Raw genomic sequence first — 18,069 nt, forward strand, 5'->3', positions numbered from 1 at the left:
TTATTCGGGATTAATTAATTTATTAAAAGATTTGGATTGATTGTTTGCTTCCAATTTTCTATCTTTATATGATAAATGATTTTATCTTATTTATTTTTTTCTTAAGATTGTTTCGTTTGTTATAAATTTTAATCAAAATATCAATGATTAAAGTAAAAAAAAAAATTTAATAAGGCAGTTTAAGAACAAATGGACATTCATTCGTGAAGATTCATTGTTTGATTCATATTTTTTATTCGTATACATTTACAACGCTGCCAACGTTTCACGAGTATTTTCGATTTTCTCAATTTCCATATAAAATAAAAGTTTTAAGATACGATTTTTTAAAAAAATAAACTTACGTGATAATAAAAATAATTATTCCTACTTTACATCAAAATTTATAATTAGCTTTATAATTATATCTGTGTATATGGATAAAATAAAATAAAATAAAATAAATTAAATTAATATATTATTTATTAAAATAAAAAATAAAAATAAAATAAATAATATATTATTTACACATACAATTTGTCGAGTTAAAATCGTTCCTTTGTCACGTTGCACATTTGCCACATAACATAGATAGAAATCTGCAAATAAATTTATCATGCATAGATAATTTCTTTGTTAAAATGTAAATTATTGATAAATACATTATTTTTCCTTTTTTTCCTTAAATTTTCTTTTTCTTTTTACGACCTTTTTCAATGTTCAGCCTATTTAATTTTTTACTTTTTTAAAGATAAAAATACAAATTAACGCAAATTACGAGATAACTCTTTTTTGCTAACTTGAATCATTTTTCTAGAAAAGTTTCAAATATAACTAAAAGTTAAAAGTATAATTATGAATACTTTAGTTAAAATTTAATATAAAATGATTTAAATTTAAAATATAATTTATCATATTTATAGACAATATAATTACTATTTAAAAAAAAATAAATTTTTATCATACCTTCTTCTTCTTCTACCTTTTTCCTCTATATCGATTCCATTTATAGATATTCTATTCTTTTTTCTTCTATTCTTTATTTTGTCTTCCTTTAATTTAAAATAAATATTTATTATTTAAAGGTTATAATTCATAGTTAAATATATATATATTTTTTATTATATTAAATATTGATATAAATAGAAATAATAACAGCATACAATAAATAATAAAATAATAAAATCGTGAAAAACAATTTGTAGCTATTACCTCTACTAATTCACCCACAAGATAGTTCTTTAGTATACGTTTTGCATCTGTACTGTGACCAAACTCATCAAAACCACGTGTTGCATCTTGTCCTGCATATTCTTCGATCAATTCTGTCCCACCAGGATGCTAAAATTAACAGATTAATTTTAACCCACTATATATATATATATATATATACATATACATATATTATTTGTTTTATCACTCTTTTATTTAATAATATTAATTTTAATTTAAATTTATTATCCTACCTTATCCTTGTAATCCGTTACGTCATAAACCATATCGTAAATAACAATCCACACTCTCGCTTCTTCTTTTCCATCTCGTGTCGCAACTTCTTTCAACGAATATCTCGCTAATTCGTTCATTTTTTTTTTATTTATTAAAAAATACAATTTCAATATACGAATATTTAATTGGAGAAAAGAAAAAGAAAAAAGAAAATATTGAGATTTATTAAACGATGGAAACGCTTGGAAAGATCAAGTCTCTTCACTATTCCATCGTTAAATGAGAGGAGATACTTGGATGAAAATAATTTCGAACAAGCATACATACATAATCATGATTGATTTCGCACACATCGTTAGACGATGATAATGCGCGTCACGTTACATTGATTACAGATTGGGAATTTCAAGAGGAAATATTCATTTTGTTTATCTGTAAATCGCAAGAAGTTTAATCGACTTGTCTTTTTTAACAGATATTTTTTCTTAAATTAACGGAAATTTACTACGTTATTTTTTTTTATTTATTTTCTTCTTTATTTCATATAATCTTTCGTGTAATTTTTTACTAATGATTACAGACAATTTTTATTATCTTGAATATTCGATTTCATTTTTGCTAATAATTTTTAATACAATTTAATTTCTAATATTTTAATTAAATTATTATTAATAAAATTTCTATTTTTTTTTAATTAAATGAAATTTTACAATTTTGAAAATGATCATAATTTTGTTTTTTTTTTCTAAAAGATTATTAATTAAAAAGATAAAAAACTCTTTAAAAAGAAATATATTTGGTTCTAAATTTTTTCTATCATTATATAAAATTCACATATTATATATAAACAACATTTCAATGAAAAAAATATATGACTTGTGTGAATCTGGATTTTAATTTTAATTGTAATATTAAACGAACTTATGTTTCTTGACGAATAATCCATAAAGATAACAGAAAATTAATAATGATTAAAATAATTATATTTTACGTAATCATTTCTTAGATTAAATTTTTTGTTAATGATTCACTTATTTCAAAAAATTGAAATTGTAAAGTAAAATTTTGTAATATCAGACAAAATAATAGTAATTATTTTTATTTGATTTAAATAATGACATATGTCAAGTAAGAATTTTCATTTAGATTCATTATCATATTTAAAAAAATTTATAAATGTACAATAAAACATTTATCTCGTGAAATATAAAAATATAATATATATGTATCAAATATATAAAACTTCTATCAGAATAATCAAAACATTTGTTAAGATCTTAATCAATAAAATAGACAAAAAAGATAAAGTTAATTAGACATTAGAGCTGTTTTCTGAGTGTATAAACGTCAAATAAATAGATTAACTAAATTATTATTTGGTTTCCTTATCTATATTTATTTACATTTTTTTTAATTCTATCCTAATTGATAATGAAATACATTTCATCGATAAGTTAGATCGAAATTTTTAGTCAGCGCCATCTCGCGTTTGGATATTCGAAACTTCAATTTGTTATTAGCATAGCAAAATGTGCAAAGAGGTATTCTAATTCAGGTGACGTCATAAAAGAAAGCAATATTATGCAAGAAAGACAGAATGTAGAAATTTTTAGTAAAAAATGAATAATTAATAATTTTTGTAGTATCTTTTAACCTGCTCTTACAATATTGATCTTCTTTTTTGTGATGTCACATGAATTCGAATATTTTTTTACGAATATCCTATTATGCTAATAACAAATCGGAGATTCGGATATCTAAACGGGAGATGGCGTTAATCTCGAAAATTTTCGATTGTTGCCTAACTTATCGAAGTATCAAAATTGTACTTTTAAAAATAGTTATGAGATGGTGTTCATTTTTAATTCTTATTTTTATTTTATTTTGACTTTAAAAAATACGACACTCAAGAGATGCCACTAATGGTCAATTCTTATTATATCTATCCTTTTCTCACTATTTTTTATCCTTTTTTTATGATTTTCATGCGATATTGAAAATGAATAGAGATTTCAATATTTTTACGCTATTCTTTTCTTACTATTTACTCTTCTTGTTTATACATTTGACATGAGACTACAAACAAGATTCGGCATGTTACCACACTTCCATCATTTCTTTTTCAAAATTACAATATGTAAAAAATATGGATATTTTCATTCTCGATTTTACAAGGATAATAATCTTGTACAACATATCAATACACAATTAACAATACAATTATAATTAGATAATACATTTTAAAAAATTAAAATATATGAAAATTAATAAAAATTAAAATGCGATGAAAATTTAAAAATCAATAGAAATTTATTTTTTGAAATATATTCTTTCATATTTTTTAAAAGAGGAAAAAATATTAATTACATAAATTACAGTAATAATATTATCAAAAATACAATTATAAACAGAGTAATAGTAATAGTAATAGTAAGTATAATTAATTTTAAGTATTTTTTCTTATTTACCATTAAATTGTAAAAGTACTACTTCATATGTTATGATTGCTCCAGCCACCTGCAAATAATTATATTTTTTTAATTTAAATATTTTATATGAAAAACACATTTATATTAAATATAAATAATTAATTTACCGCAAGCATAAAATTTCTTGTAATAGAGAAGAAACGTAATCCAGTTAAAGCTATATCGTCTGTCGCAAGTTGACATTGTAATCTCTGAACCTGCGAATAGAAAAATAGAATTTTATAGTTTGTTGCAACAAAATATAAATTTTTGTTAAGTTAACAGTATATAATAATTCGATTTCTTCTTTAAAAATTTTAATTTTTGTTACATATATTCTTTTCTCAAAAAAAAAAAAAAACGATATAAATGTACATTTACCTCGACGCTATAACTAGATGTCGAGCAATTATACAAATAAGGTAATGCTTGCTTGCTCTGATCGTGTATTCTAGCAGTAAGTAAGGTAACAGCGCACGTGCGACAGATAAGAAAAGCGAAGGAACCAAAGAAGTAAGCCTCGCTCAATACACTGTTTTTATCTGATATGCTTTAAAACAAAAATAGAATAAAAGTTAATGTACAATCGATTTGATTTGAATGAATCATATATAAGAAGATAAAATATTCTAATAGTTCTTTAGTTTCTTTAGTTCGTTCTTAGAATATTTTTTATCTTTAAAAAAAAAAATTTCCTTTTTTAGTTTGCATTCTAAGATCAAATTTAATGAATAATAGATACAAATTTAGGAAACAAAATCAATCATAAACGCCAATTTAATATTATTATATATTTTTATATAATATACATACGATAGGCCGTTTAATAATTGAAGACAAATGAAGTACACATTGTTTGCAAAAGATAAAAGGATTATTGGAGAAATGTGATCGTCCACTTTTTTCACAATGCAACTCAATATCGCATAATCCTCCCGAAGTTCGCGCCAATTAAATGCCGCTTGACATTTCGTCATCGTAACTGCCAATTTCTTGTTCAAAGATTTGTATCTTTCAGCTAAACCAGTGGCAACCTGAAAATTTACAGAAATCCGAATTAATCGAAGATTGAATAAATTATCAAAGTGAACATAATTATTTAAATTATTTTTTGTATCACAAATTGTAAAATGCATAATTATGAGAAAGTTATTCGATTATTCGACTTACAAGCATGATGAATAAATCTGTAAAGTTCCATGTGAAAGTCGCTAGTTTGCTAACGACAAAGACATACAAACCGTATACAAAGTTATAATTCACTGAAAACAAACGTGCCTTTGATTAAATAGTCGACATCGATTTCTACGATATTCGATAATTTGATTTCATTTTTTTATTAAATACAGTGACTTACATGTATCAAAAATGAACGAATGGGATCGTAATGTGTATATCTCCAAGAAGTTGTGAAACGTCGAATTTGATTCGTTCCACTCGTAACCATCGATATTGTTAAATATACTTAGAACATGTTCTATAAGAGACAAAACCAGCACCATCGTGCTTATGATAAAAAATTTCCATCGAAGCCGTGTGGGTTCTGTCGAATTGCTGAGGATCAGGAAGACGAATGAAACGTTTAATTATTTTATATTTTATCATTGTATTATTTTTGAGAAATTTGAATCGATAAATTTCTCTCTCTGCCTGGACAATAATAATAAATAAGCATTTAAAAAGGAAAGAAACGATTTTCTCTCTATTCAAGGAAAAAACTTGCAATCAAGGATATGATTATCTGGAAATCTCGCGGTATTGCATTTGCACGCTAAAATAAACTAATTATCGTAGTTTCCTGGACGATTAATGGGTATCTAAAACTCGCGTGTACAGCAGATAAGCGGCAAACAACGCGATCAGCAAACTCACGAATAGTAGCAAGCTTTTGCACATACGAACGCGATATCGACCTGTCTATATATCGTTCCATGGCTCTCCATTCGTATTGAAGAGATACCCAGCGTGACGATAATGAGAAAAATAAGATGCTGCCCACCAGACTGTTCCCATAGAACACCGCACCGACTGTCGCTGCGCCTAAGCCACCTGGGATGAAACATGATAGGTTATCCTGTTTCGTTTTTATCGCGTTAATCCATCGCAAAGAAAATAAGGAATGTCACGTAATGTCTCACGCAATTATCATCGATTCCAGATTCAAAAGTCAATATTATTTTATGTACACATTTTATGTACATGTTTCATGATTTAGAATTAATAAAGAAAAAATATTTTATCATTTAAATAGTGCAACACTCTCACTAGTTAAAACTCTATAACAATTTATTTTGATGAAAAATTGTGACGAAATAGAAGTTTCACAAAATGTCTCAAAAATATTGGAATATCCGTAAACTGAAGATATTTTAGTTTTCACAATTTCACACTTTTTTCGAGACATGTTGTTTGGATTTGTTCATATCATCGGCAACAGGTAGCCAACTGTCGCAACTCAACTAGGTTACGTGCTCTGTGATTGGCCAATATTTTCTGTTAATAATTCGTTAATAAAGTCGACGAAAGAAGTCTCTAGTTTACGAATATTTTTAGAACATCTTGTATATATATATATATATATACACATATATATAAACTTTAATGTAAAAGTAACTCGAGTTAATAATAATAAAAGTAAATCGAAGATATTAATCATAGCTAAAACTAATTTAACTCATTTATTTTTTTATATCAGTTTTAAAAAGTTGAATTGTGTATATTTATTGCAACATGTGTACGGTGTAAATTATTCACTTACCACGAATTTGAAATGTACTGGCGTTAAAAGTTTTCAACATGTGTATCATCGATACAATCGTCATAAACGAAATCATTAAGGCGATGAAACCTGAATACATAGTGAGAAGTGAAAATATTTTGAATTGAAGTTTTGATAACGATGAAGATCCAATTCCGGATACTGGGAACATGCCGAATATTTGAGCGGCCTTTAAAACAGGGCCGATTGCACAGTGAAAATTCTCTAATGCCTAAAGAAATAAACTTGCGAATAAAATCATTTAAAATTTAAATTCGAATTAATGAATAAATTCTCACTTCGCTATTTCTGAAATAATTTCGTTCGGCTCGAGGTCGCTTGGTGGACAAATCGTTCTCTTGATTCGCGCTAATATCCTCGATATTATTGTCATCCTTGTGATACATGACAGAGGACCATATCTTCAAATTGGAACCTCTGCCTTTGCCTTTCGGTATTTCGCCCAAACCATCTTTTGTTTTTAACATCATAAGTTGGATTTGATCCTCCGAATGCATATTCAGATATTATTACATCGTGCATCTAATACGATCCTGTTGAAATGTGTCATCAATGATCCTGTGGAAGAGTTATTAAAAAGTGATGAAAGTGGGTAATTTAATTTCAGAAAAGAAAAAAAAAAAAGAATGTTATTAATACAGAATGGAAGAAACATCCACGCCCATCGAGAAGAGCAACAATAACGAAAAAAAAAAAATAGATTCGACGTAATCATGGGCGTATTCCCATTTGGATCTTTCATTTTTCCTTGATACATTGCATGGTAATAATATTACTTTTTCATTATTTCTCTTCTAAATTAATTATATTTTTCTTTACTATTTTTTATTTTTACTAAATTAATAATTATTTTTCTTCTTTTTTATTCAATATTTCCCTTTAAATAAAATAATAAAATCTTCATTAATATCGTGCATCCTTGACAATATTGTACAAGTTAATATTTTTATCGCATCCTGGATGAATATTTCTTCTTTTCAGAAACACGAGCTAATATAATAATGTCTCATTTTTCGAAATCGTGAAAAGGTTGCATTATGTTAAGTCCCACGTAAAATTAAGCGATAAATTTCAATAGACTTTCGTCTATATATCGAATACTGTGGTAGTGCAATTAATTACCAAGCATTGTGGACATTCTAACGGTATGACGCATGTTCTGAGACAACCGATCCCAATGATGCATTATATTCCAGGAAGGAGGTAACTGTGTTTATCTAGGATGCAAAGTAACAATGTTGACACTGCAAAGTCTTGTTAATTTGCGACATTTTCTCCCTTACATTATATTCCCTATATATTCCCTATATATATATATTATAGTTTATATATATATATAACTATATATATATATATATATATAAACTATATATATATATATATATATATATATATATATATATATATATATATTATAGTTTTTGAAGAATTATTGAAAGATAGCCAGAATTTACGATATATTTCATTGTATTATGTTTTTAAAGAGAATTAAATAACAATATTGCAATTAGAGTGAATTAAGGTTATAAAAGTAATGGCGAATGAAATAGGGTTTGATCTAATGAGATCTAATTTATTGCTACATGTGACGATCGTAATAATTTATTTATAATTTTTTTATATATTTTAAACATTAAAAATAGGACAAAATTGAAACAAAAATAAAACTAGGCGAGATGATAAGGGATGCCTCTTGCTAGTTAATAAACTGTTGAGAAGAATAGATAACTGATATCATTTATCGAATAAGTTCAATAAAAGGGTGATATTAAACTTAGATTGATAAAAATTTCGAAATACAAACGTATTTATGAGATGCCCTATTGACTATAACTACTTTAAATATATTTTCATAATTCAAAGCCATGGACAAAAAATTATTTGCAAAATTCATGATTTTGAAACATATATTGAAACATGTGAAATACACTCGGATGAATTGATTCGATGTATAACCATCGACTTCAATTTTAAAAATATAGGAACAATGTATCCATACTTCAATTATAAGACTCTTGATCAGGATAGAAATTCGCATACTCAAACATGCAATCTATCTTTTGGCGAGAAATCAAAGAAAATATTCTAAGATATGAAATTTATAAAAGATTAATCATTATACTGAAGAATAGTATAATTATATATTTTTTAATTTTATTTAATAAAATTCTCATCTTTTTTTTTAAACAAGAAGTATTGAATATTTAATTGAATAATTAAAGAAATATTGAAATTAAAGAATATAGAAATTTGAAATTTCTATTCTTCAGACAATGATTTATTGAAGCATTTGTTTGGGAAACAATAAAAGATATTTTGTATTAGAAAAGCCAATAATAGTCAAAAGATATGGAACAAAAAGTTATTGTGCTGTAGTCAAGTTTGTGCTTCATACATTGTGATGTCATACTTATTTTACTATTTTATTTTTTTATTTTATAATTAAATGACCTTGCATTGATGGTTGTTGAAATCATTCGAAATTTTAATTTTCCACTAAGAATAAGAAAATATAACATGTTGTTTAAACAAAATATAAATAATTTTAAAATTTCTGAAAGTATTCCATAGTATAAAAAAATTATCACATCGTTCCTTCATACTTTAGCTTTATTTTTTAAAATACAATTTTATTATAACTTTTTTTAGAATAATATTGAAATATTGTATAAAATTGTGTAATATATTTTAAAATAATATTAAAAAAATATTTTTCCATATTTAAAGAAAAATGTATTTATTCTTAAAAATTCAAGTTTAATTTTAGAAAATTTTATTTCAAATACTTACTATATATGCGTGCATGAATCGGCCATTCATGATTCAGATATTTTTGATGTTTTGAAGAATATGGTTTATGAATAATGATGATTATGAATGCAACAAATCAAATTTTAACAAGATTAAAAAAGAATCCACTGCTCGAGTATGTCAATGTACACTACCGCGTGAAAAGATTCTCGATTCAGAAGAACTGAACTACAAACTCGGACCTGCGCCATACATGCCTGATCAAATAAACGTTTATACTACTAATTTTACACGCTTACTTAGTAAGCTAAACAGTAAAATAATTATGAACTTAAACATGAATTATATACTGTTAATCTCATCATATAAAATTTTAATCTTATACTAAAGTATTTTTCTTTGACTTATTTAATTATAAAAGAAATATACAATATATGTATATAAAATATATAAAATAAATATATATAAAAAAAAACTTTTTCTATTTAATTATAAAAGAAAAAGATTCCTATAAATATGTGATTATTTATTTCTATTTAATTGTCAGATTTTTTATTCTTTTTCTTATGATTCTTTTTTTCTGTATAAATCTTAATAAAATTTAAAAAAAAAAGTTTTCTTTATAATTTATTATGTATTTACAAATTTGTTGCTAAAATTTATATACAAAATTATACATAAATTAAAATATAATTGACATTAAAGAATTTGAAATTTCTGTTTATTTATATGATTCTTCAGACAGTGATTTATTGAAGCATTTCTTTGATTTATTCTTATATCCTATTATATCATTATATTCATATTTCTTTAAAAAACATAATAAATAACATAATAAATAAAATATAATCTTTATTAATAAATTTTTGATAAATAAATAAAAAAAAATAATGATCAATTTATATCTATTTTTCATTATATTTAGAATTAGGAAAGAATAGATATAATATATTTAATTTATTTATTATCTTATTTGTTAAGAAAATTATTTTTGAAAACATTTTTTTTTTAATATTATTTAAATTAAGGAAAACTTTATTTTTTAATAAGATAACTTTCCTATGTTCTTTTTATTGAGCATTATATTTATTTAACAATCTTTTATCTTACTATAATTATAAAATATTTTGTATTTATTTCATAATTATTTTGTGAAAGTACTAACATAAAGTTTTACTTTTCTACCAAATGGCACGTTGTACACCAGATAGTTTATTATAATCAGCCAAATGTCGAAACATAATTCGTGATATTCTCCATCTCAGAACATTACCACGTGGACGAGAAGTTAATATACAGCGTGCTGTTATCTGTCTTAAAGCAGTTTGACGAGGAATTTTTTCATCTATTTCTTTACCAACAATTTCCTGAAAATAAAGTAAATAAATTAAAATTTCTATAATTTAAGTATTATAGTAATTTAAGTATTATAAAATAAATTTCTTGCTACAGAATTTAAGGTGTTATATATTTTTAAGGTTATATAAATTGCATATATAATATACCCGAAATTCAGCTGGTAAAATATCATTTCTTTTCATAGCTACTAATCGTAATCGATCAGGTGCATATTTTTCTATCAATTTTCTTCGTTTATTATCACGAATCATCCAACGACCAATATTGTTATTACGTATTTGTTGAAGCTAAATGAAGAATATAAAAAATAAATTGTATGAGAATCTACTTTTTATATATATTTTATACATAAGAAGAAAAAATATATCATTATAATAAAATGATTAAAAATTTATTTTTACTTACATTATAGGCTATACAATTTGCATTATTTGAAAGAAAATTTGAACACATTAACAAACCATTCCTTATAGCAGCCATATTTGGTTCAACAGCTGTTCTTCATAAATTTCACATACTAGAAAACATATATAGACATAAATATATACATATATTGCATGTAATACATATATGAGAGTGTGTTTATTATAATTTTATAATTATTTATTATTTAAATTTCATTATATTTCTCAAAATGAAAAGAAAAATAAAATTTTTATAAATATTAAAAAATAGAAAATTTAGAAAACTTATTTAAAAAAATAATTATACGATATTTTTAATTATATAATTGTATATTTTGTACAAATACAGTTATTTTTAATTTCAAAAAAATTTTTTTTTATTAATTATACAAATTTCCAAAATAAATTTTTACATATAAATAGTATTTTATAATTTTAACTTTTCCTTTTAATACTAAAATATAAAATATATATCTCTAAGAATAAAGGATTCTATAATAATGTGACACAACATAATGTTTCCGTAGCTCCTTTATTTTTTTATTATTGTTATTTATATGTATGTACAGAAAACCGTTGTTAACCAATTTCAATCGGAAAATTGCGGATAAAAGTGCTGAACCATTGTAGATCATATTTCCGCACATACTTTTTTTAACATATAATGTGTAAAAAGATAAGGTAAATCTTTGTAAAGACATATATCGTAGAAAAATGTTGTGTATATAGTATAGCAGTTCAATTCCTCACCTAGTCAGGTAATTGGAAAGTAATAAAAAAACAGGTCCCATTTTCTCCCAACCAAATTCGTATTGGAACTACTACTTTTTCTTTTTCTGTTATTCAATCTTTTTTTTTTTTTTTATATCGATGTATCCCAACTCATAGTTAAAAATTTAAAAAATTGTTAATATTCTTCAATTAATTTTTTACAAATAATATCAGAAATATGAAGCATTTTACAATAAGGATGGCGATGATTAATTAATAATGACGGCAAAAAAATAATAATGAATGTTTTTCGAATATCGCAGATATAGGATTTATTTCCGTATAATAATTAGAAAATATAATTAAGCCGAGCTAAATTATGTTTTTGATGTTTTCATGTGAAACAGATATTACAAGTAGCTTTCCATAGTTCACTTTCTTTTCTCATGGAACTCGCGAAGCGAGAAAAGCATTGCTTATATACCATTGTCGATCATTCTTACCTTTCCTACGAAATTCTTTACGGTGAGAAAAGTGACGGAGTAACCATTTTGATAAATGGAATATACGAATATCAAAAAAATATGGCGAACGTGCAATTACATGCACAATAAATGCCAGTCGTCGCGATTCTTTACCGATTTTATTACTCTTAATCATTAGTCGCGATTTCGTTGAAAATATTTCAGTCTCCAATGGCAATAATGTAGCGTTGCTCTCGTGCGAGAAACGTGAAGAAAGAAGGTAAACTACTTCAGCTACTATACGCCGAAGCCCGTCTGGCGATACACATGTACGGAAACTAGTTATTTCTTTTTCTGAGCCTTCTCGGCAGCCTTGGTGACCTTGCCAGCAGCGTCCTTGAAAGTTACAGCTTTGATAACACCAACAGCTACCGTTTGACGCATGTCACGAACAGCGAAACGCCCCAAAGGCGGAAATTCTTGGAAAGCCTCAACGCACATAGGCTTGCTTGGCACAAGCATAACGATGGCAGCATCTCCAGATTTGATGCTTTTCGGATTTTCTTCAGTTGTCTTTCCATTACGACGATCGCATTTCTCTTTGATATCAGCGAATTTACATGCAATATGTGCAGTATGACAATCCAATACTGGTGTATAACCATTGCTGATTTGACCAGGGTGATTCAATACAATAACCTAAAATAAAAATAAAAAATGTAAATAATTTTTCAAAAAATTAGATAAATATAAATATCTTATATATTTCTATCTATTTTAATTTATATTAAAATTTATATTAATTTAAAATAGCACTCAGACGCCATCAACCATCAATAGATCCTAAGGATCTTCCGGTGGAAACCGCGAATGATGTTTAAAAATTCTCATCATTGTGCCGATTGATAATAAATAATATTTTACTAAAATTTGCAAAATTATTGTACATTTAAGTCTTAGCATTTCATAATATACATACTTGTGCAGTAAAATCAGCAGCACCTTTAGGTGGATTATTCTTTGAATCACCAGCAACATAACCACGACGTAATTCTTTGACAGATACGTTCTTGACGTTAAAACCAACATTATCACCAGGAACAGCCTCTTGCAAAGCTTCGTGATGCATTTCAACAGATTTGACTTCAGTAGTCAAACCAGCAGGAGCGAATGTGACAACCATACCTGGTTTCAACACACCAGTTTCGACACGACCAACTGGTACTGTTCCAATACCACCGATTTTATATACGTCCTGCAATCACATTTAATACTATTATTATCAATTTTTTAATATTAATAATATTAATATAATTTTAAAAAATTTTATTTTAATCAGACATCTCTAACCATCACCAAATAATAAAATTCTCCGGTGGAAACCGCGAATGAGAAAATAATGATATCATCATAAAAAACAAATAAAAATCGATTATATTTAATATTTTATATTTTATTAAATATAAAATAATTTATATTTTATTTAAAAATTTACCTGAAGAGGAAGACGGAGAGCCTTGTCTGTAGGTCTAGTAGGTGGAAGAATAGCATCAAGCGCTTCAATAAGACATTTTCCTTCAACTTTTCCTTCTTTACGTTCAACCGTCCATCCCTTAAACCAAGGCATTTTTGAAGAAACTTCCAACATATTATCTCCATGCCAACCAGAAATTGGCACAAATGCAACTGCAGCTGGATTATAACCAATTTTTTTAATGTAAGATGACACTTCTTTTTTAATTTCTTCAAATCGGGTTTCAGAATACGGTGGTTCAGTGGAGTCCATCTTATTAACACCAACAATCAATTGTTTCACACCAAGAGTAAAAGCGAGCAAAGCATGCTCACGAGTTTGTCCATTCTTTGAAATGCCTGCTTCGAACTCTCCAGTACCAGCAGCAACAATTAATACAGCACAATCAGCCTGAGAGGTACCAGTAATCATGTTTTTGATGAAATCTCTGTGTCCAGGAGCATCAATAATAGTAACATAGTATTTTGACGTTTCGAATTTCCACAAAGCAATATCAATCGTAATACCACGTTCACGTTCAGCTTTTAACTTATCCAATACCCAGGCATATTTGAAGGATCCTTTGCCCATCTAAAAATTAAATTGATTTTATTTAAAAATTTGTTATGTATAAAATTCTTATTTCAGATAAAAAATTATAATCATTATTATATGTATCATGAAAAAAGAATTATCAATAACAATGAAAAAATTATAATAAAAATATTTTTTAAATTTTTTTTTTAAATATATGTACTATTGTAAGAATTAATTACTTACTTCCTGGGCTTCCTTCTCGAATTTTTCAATGGTACGTTTATCAATACCACCACATTTGTAGATCAAATGACCAGTGGTGGTAGACTTGCCAGAGTCGACGTGTCCAATAACGACAATATTAATATGAATCTTTTCTTTACCCATGATAAAGTTTTTACGAGACTTTACTGGTTAACTCTGAAATAAATATAAAAAATAATAAATAAAATGAAATTTAAAAATTTTTTTTTAAAAACAATTTTAATAAAGATTGTATTCATGTATCTATGTAATAAAATATATCGACCTTATTTTATGATAAAATATTTTTTTAATAATTGTTTTGAATTCTAAAAATTTTATTTAAAAAGATTAATTCATTTAATTATCGTTTATTTTTATTAAGGAAGCAGCAGGTGTCCGAGTTAAGGTCCACGTGGCGGTATCTGAATATTCGAGAACGAAACTAGCAGCCATTTTGTACATGGTAAGAACATTGCAGCGTTGCCAGAATTGCTTGACGCTTACTGTTGCACAATGCCATGTTATAAATTATTTTTAATAATTTCCAATAAACGAAATTATGCTATATATGTACATATTCACTATACTAATTACTTATAAACGCGCTTTAAAAATAATGTATATTTTAATTATAAATGATTTCACTATTTTTACAATATATTTTTATAATATTAGAATAGCGTAAATCAAATTTAATATTTATAATTTAATACAAAAAAAAAAAATAAAAAAATATTAACAAATTGATAAATTATCACAAACACATAAAAAGCGGTATATTATGCAATTGGTATAGTTTATTGTTCAATTATCAAGTTTATCACTTATCGTTCTTCGATATAATTTTCACTTGTTACCACTTTGACACGGCAATAAATATTTTAACATTAACAAAAAAAAAAGAAAAAAGAAAAAAGAAAAATGACTGATTTAACGATCCACTACATTGGAAATCAGCAAGCAATCTCCATTGTTGGCGAAGAATCGTCCCACAATGTCGTCATTGCACACGATTTCCAGTATACGTACTTGATACTATGTTACAAAAATTCAAGTGATATATACAACTATTTCTCAATGTATTAAAATTATTTTTGTTATTATTATTAAAAATTCGTAAATTATGAAAATTTTTCACTACAATTCCAATGATGCCTGAACTTGTGACCGTAACTCTCCAGTTCTGACAAGCGACCGCCATACTGCATCCGGTTATTTGCTTTTTCTAATTTTTTATAGTTTAAAAGTCACATTTAATTATTCAATTGTTTTGTACCGTTTATTAATAAAATTTTTGTTTATAATTAACAATTAATCGCTAAATTCAACATATTTTTTGAACGATATGACAAACAATTTTAACAAGATCAGCATGTGGTCCGTATTCGAACAGCCGGCAAATATAGCTATCAACCACGCGCCTATTTTTTAATCTTATAATTCACCGAAAAAAAATAACATTTTAGTAAAACTGTTTTCACAACACATTTTGTCCGTATTTTGATCGTTGTTTTATTCCGTACCTGACGTCCGATGCTACCTTTTCGGTAAGAAAATCGATGGATTATACTCCTGTGCGTAAACCACGAACAACCACTCACCTCCAGATGCCACAACAGAAAGAGATCGTCCAAGTGAAGTGACATGCGCATACGGCTTCCCGACTATAGCCTCGAACCCAGCGCCTCCACCATATCGATCATTTGTGAAACAATATATTATTTTTCCATGTATTGTTTATTCTTTTTACCATATCATTAATAATATTATAAATTTCGGAAAATAATATTCAATTTATTTTTTATAAATTCGTAAAAAATTATTGACAGTAATAAACGGTGAAACTAAAGTTTTTAGGAGGATAAAACGCTGGGTTTGAGATTACGGTTACGCAGCAACAACAGGCGTACCAGAGATTCACATACATATATGTATAGGTAGGTAGTCCTAGGATGCATACATGTGTGTGAGCATGGAATTGAAATAAAGATGGGGATACTCGACCACAGAATGTTAAGTTGATGTCTATAGGGATGCACATTTCTAATTCTTGATTTAATAACTCTTAATCCTTAATCCTCTTAAAAAAGATAATACGAAGTAATATTCTTTTCTTTCATTAGAACATTTATTTGAAATCGTTTAGATGAATTAACGAATATTCGTTTAATGAATTTAATGCATCTACTGTCAATATTTCGAAGTAATATAGATACATCTATGTACAGCAATCCAGGCAATATTTGATTGCTATATTGAATAAAGAGATATGCTTATAATATACATATATATATATATGTATATATACAAATAAATTATACTTTTAAATTATTTTTTAGGAATATATATGATAAAAAAATATTAATATATCTTAATTATTTTTTAATGAAATTTTAATATACACTGATAAACATATTAATTTTTATTAATAAATATTAATTTCTTTTTTTAAACGTGATAAAATTTCCTTGATATATAAAATGATTAAAGATCAAAAAGAAAAAAAAAAGAAAAAAAAAATTACATCATTAAACGAGTCAAGAAGACAAAGACAAGTTGAAAAACAACAGATTGTACGATATATATTACATAGTACATTGAATGATATTGTTCCGGGACATACAATAGTAATGCTTCCAGATGTACATGTACATATGTATCTTCCTATGCAGTAGGTTTATTCTTTTATTTCGTAGGCAATATAATAGAGTTATACAACATCTTTATGTAACGTTTAATAATGCGTATAAAATTGAACTTTTCAATTATTTTATAATATAAATTTGAAAATTTTTTATCAATTTTTTTTTTTTTTTTTTTTAATTTTTAAACTCATTCCATATTATTTAACGTGAAACATAATAAAATCGTTTCGTTACAGTTTTGGATTTGTTACAATACGATAACCAAACCGACGATAGTGTAATGCAATTTCTTTGATCTTTTATATTTTATTTCCTATTTTTTTTTAATAATTTAATTCATTTTTTTGGTATATCGCTCTTTAAAAAATTCATATTGGCATTTAATTAATAATATTCCACAACGTTTAATAATAGTAAAAAATAGTATATGATATTCGATATAGGAGTTTATTGCACAACGATGAATTCAAAAAACATTTATTTTATATTGTCGATATGCAAAAAAAAAAAAAAGAAAAGAATTATAGTTTATTACGAGATATTATGTAATCATATTCTCTGTCCGGTGAATGATTCATTGAAAGTAACGAGCGAATACGTCATTTTCTTGGTAAACGAGAATAAATGATACCGATAATGATACCGATTGCAAAAAAATATTCGTAAGATTTTGAAAACTCTCCTTATCTTTATTTCTGGATTAGAGATTATCCTCTTATTTTACACGAATAATATATAAATAAGAATAAAAATTCTAAATTCAT

General features: G+C 25.7%; 4 protein-coding genes across 8 annotated transcripts; all 4 read right to left on the minus strand.

Moving 5' to 3' along the window:
* Positions 1-442: 442 nt before the first annotated feature.
* On the minus strand, positions 443-1,727 carry LOC724654 (cytochrome b5). The gene is made up of 4 exons (XM_006569927.3): positions 1,446-1,727; positions 1,192-1,320; positions 946-1,031; positions 443-578 (listed from the first exon to the last, which is right to left on the minus strand). The coding sequence occupies exons 1-4, from the start codon at positions 1,563-1,565 to the stop codon at positions 542-544; spliced, it is 372 nt and encodes a 123-aa protein (XP_006569990.1). The 5' UTR covers positions 1,566-1,727; the 3' UTR covers positions 443-541.
* Positions 1,728-3,740: 2,013 nt separating this feature from the next.
* On the minus strand, positions 3,741-9,794 carry LOC413684 (gustatory receptor for sugar taste 64f). The gene is made up of 10 exons (XM_397125.7): positions 9,466-9,794; positions 6,954-7,233; positions 6,655-6,886; positions 5,810-5,945; positions 5,254-5,450; positions 5,067-5,158; positions 4,710-4,930; positions 4,278-4,446; positions 4,025-4,114; positions 3,741-3,945 (listed from the first exon to the last, which is right to left on the minus strand). The coding sequence occupies exons 2-10, from the start codon at positions 7,170-7,172 to the stop codon at positions 3,889-3,891; spliced, it is 1,413 nt and encodes a 470-aa protein (XP_397125.5). The 5' UTR covers positions 7,173-7,233; positions 9,466-9,794; the 3' UTR covers positions 3,741-3,888.
* Positions 9,795-10,453: 659 nt separating this feature from the next.
* Positions 10,454-11,345, minus strand: LOC724744 (28S ribosomal protein S14, mitochondrial). Its single transcript, XM_001120636.5, has 3 exons — positions 11,191-11,345; positions 10,932-11,072; positions 10,454-10,793 (listed from the first exon to the last, which is right to left on the minus strand). Exons 1-3 carry the CDS (start codon positions 11,263-11,265, stop codon positions 10,608-10,610), a joined length of 402 nt encoding a protein of 133 aa, XP_001120636.1. The 5' UTR covers positions 11,266-11,345; the 3' UTR covers positions 10,454-10,607.
* Positions 11,346-11,702: 357 nt separating this feature from the next.
* EF1a-F2 (elongation factor 1-alpha F2) lies at positions 11,703-16,327 on the minus strand. 5 transcript variants are annotated; one of them, XM_006569890.3, is made up of 5 exons: positions 16,184-16,327; positions 14,658-14,834; positions 13,860-14,468; positions 13,344-13,619; positions 11,703-13,063 (listed from the first exon to the last, which is right to left on the minus strand). In XM_006569890.3, exons 2-5 carry the CDS (start codon positions 14,799-14,801, stop codon positions 12,707-12,709), a joined length of 1,386 nt encoding a protein of 461 aa, XP_006569953.1. In that variant the 5' UTR covers positions 14,802-14,834; positions 16,184-16,327; the 3' UTR covers positions 11,703-12,706.
* Positions 16,328-18,069: the final 1,742 nt, after the last annotated feature.

This window comes from Apis mellifera, linkage group LG5, assembly GCF_003254395.2.
Source record: "Apis mellifera strain DH4 linkage group LG5, Amel_HAv3.1, whole genome shotgun sequence".
NCBI classification, from domain to species: Eukaryota; Metazoa; Arthropoda; class Insecta; order Hymenoptera; family Apidae; genus Apis; species Apis mellifera.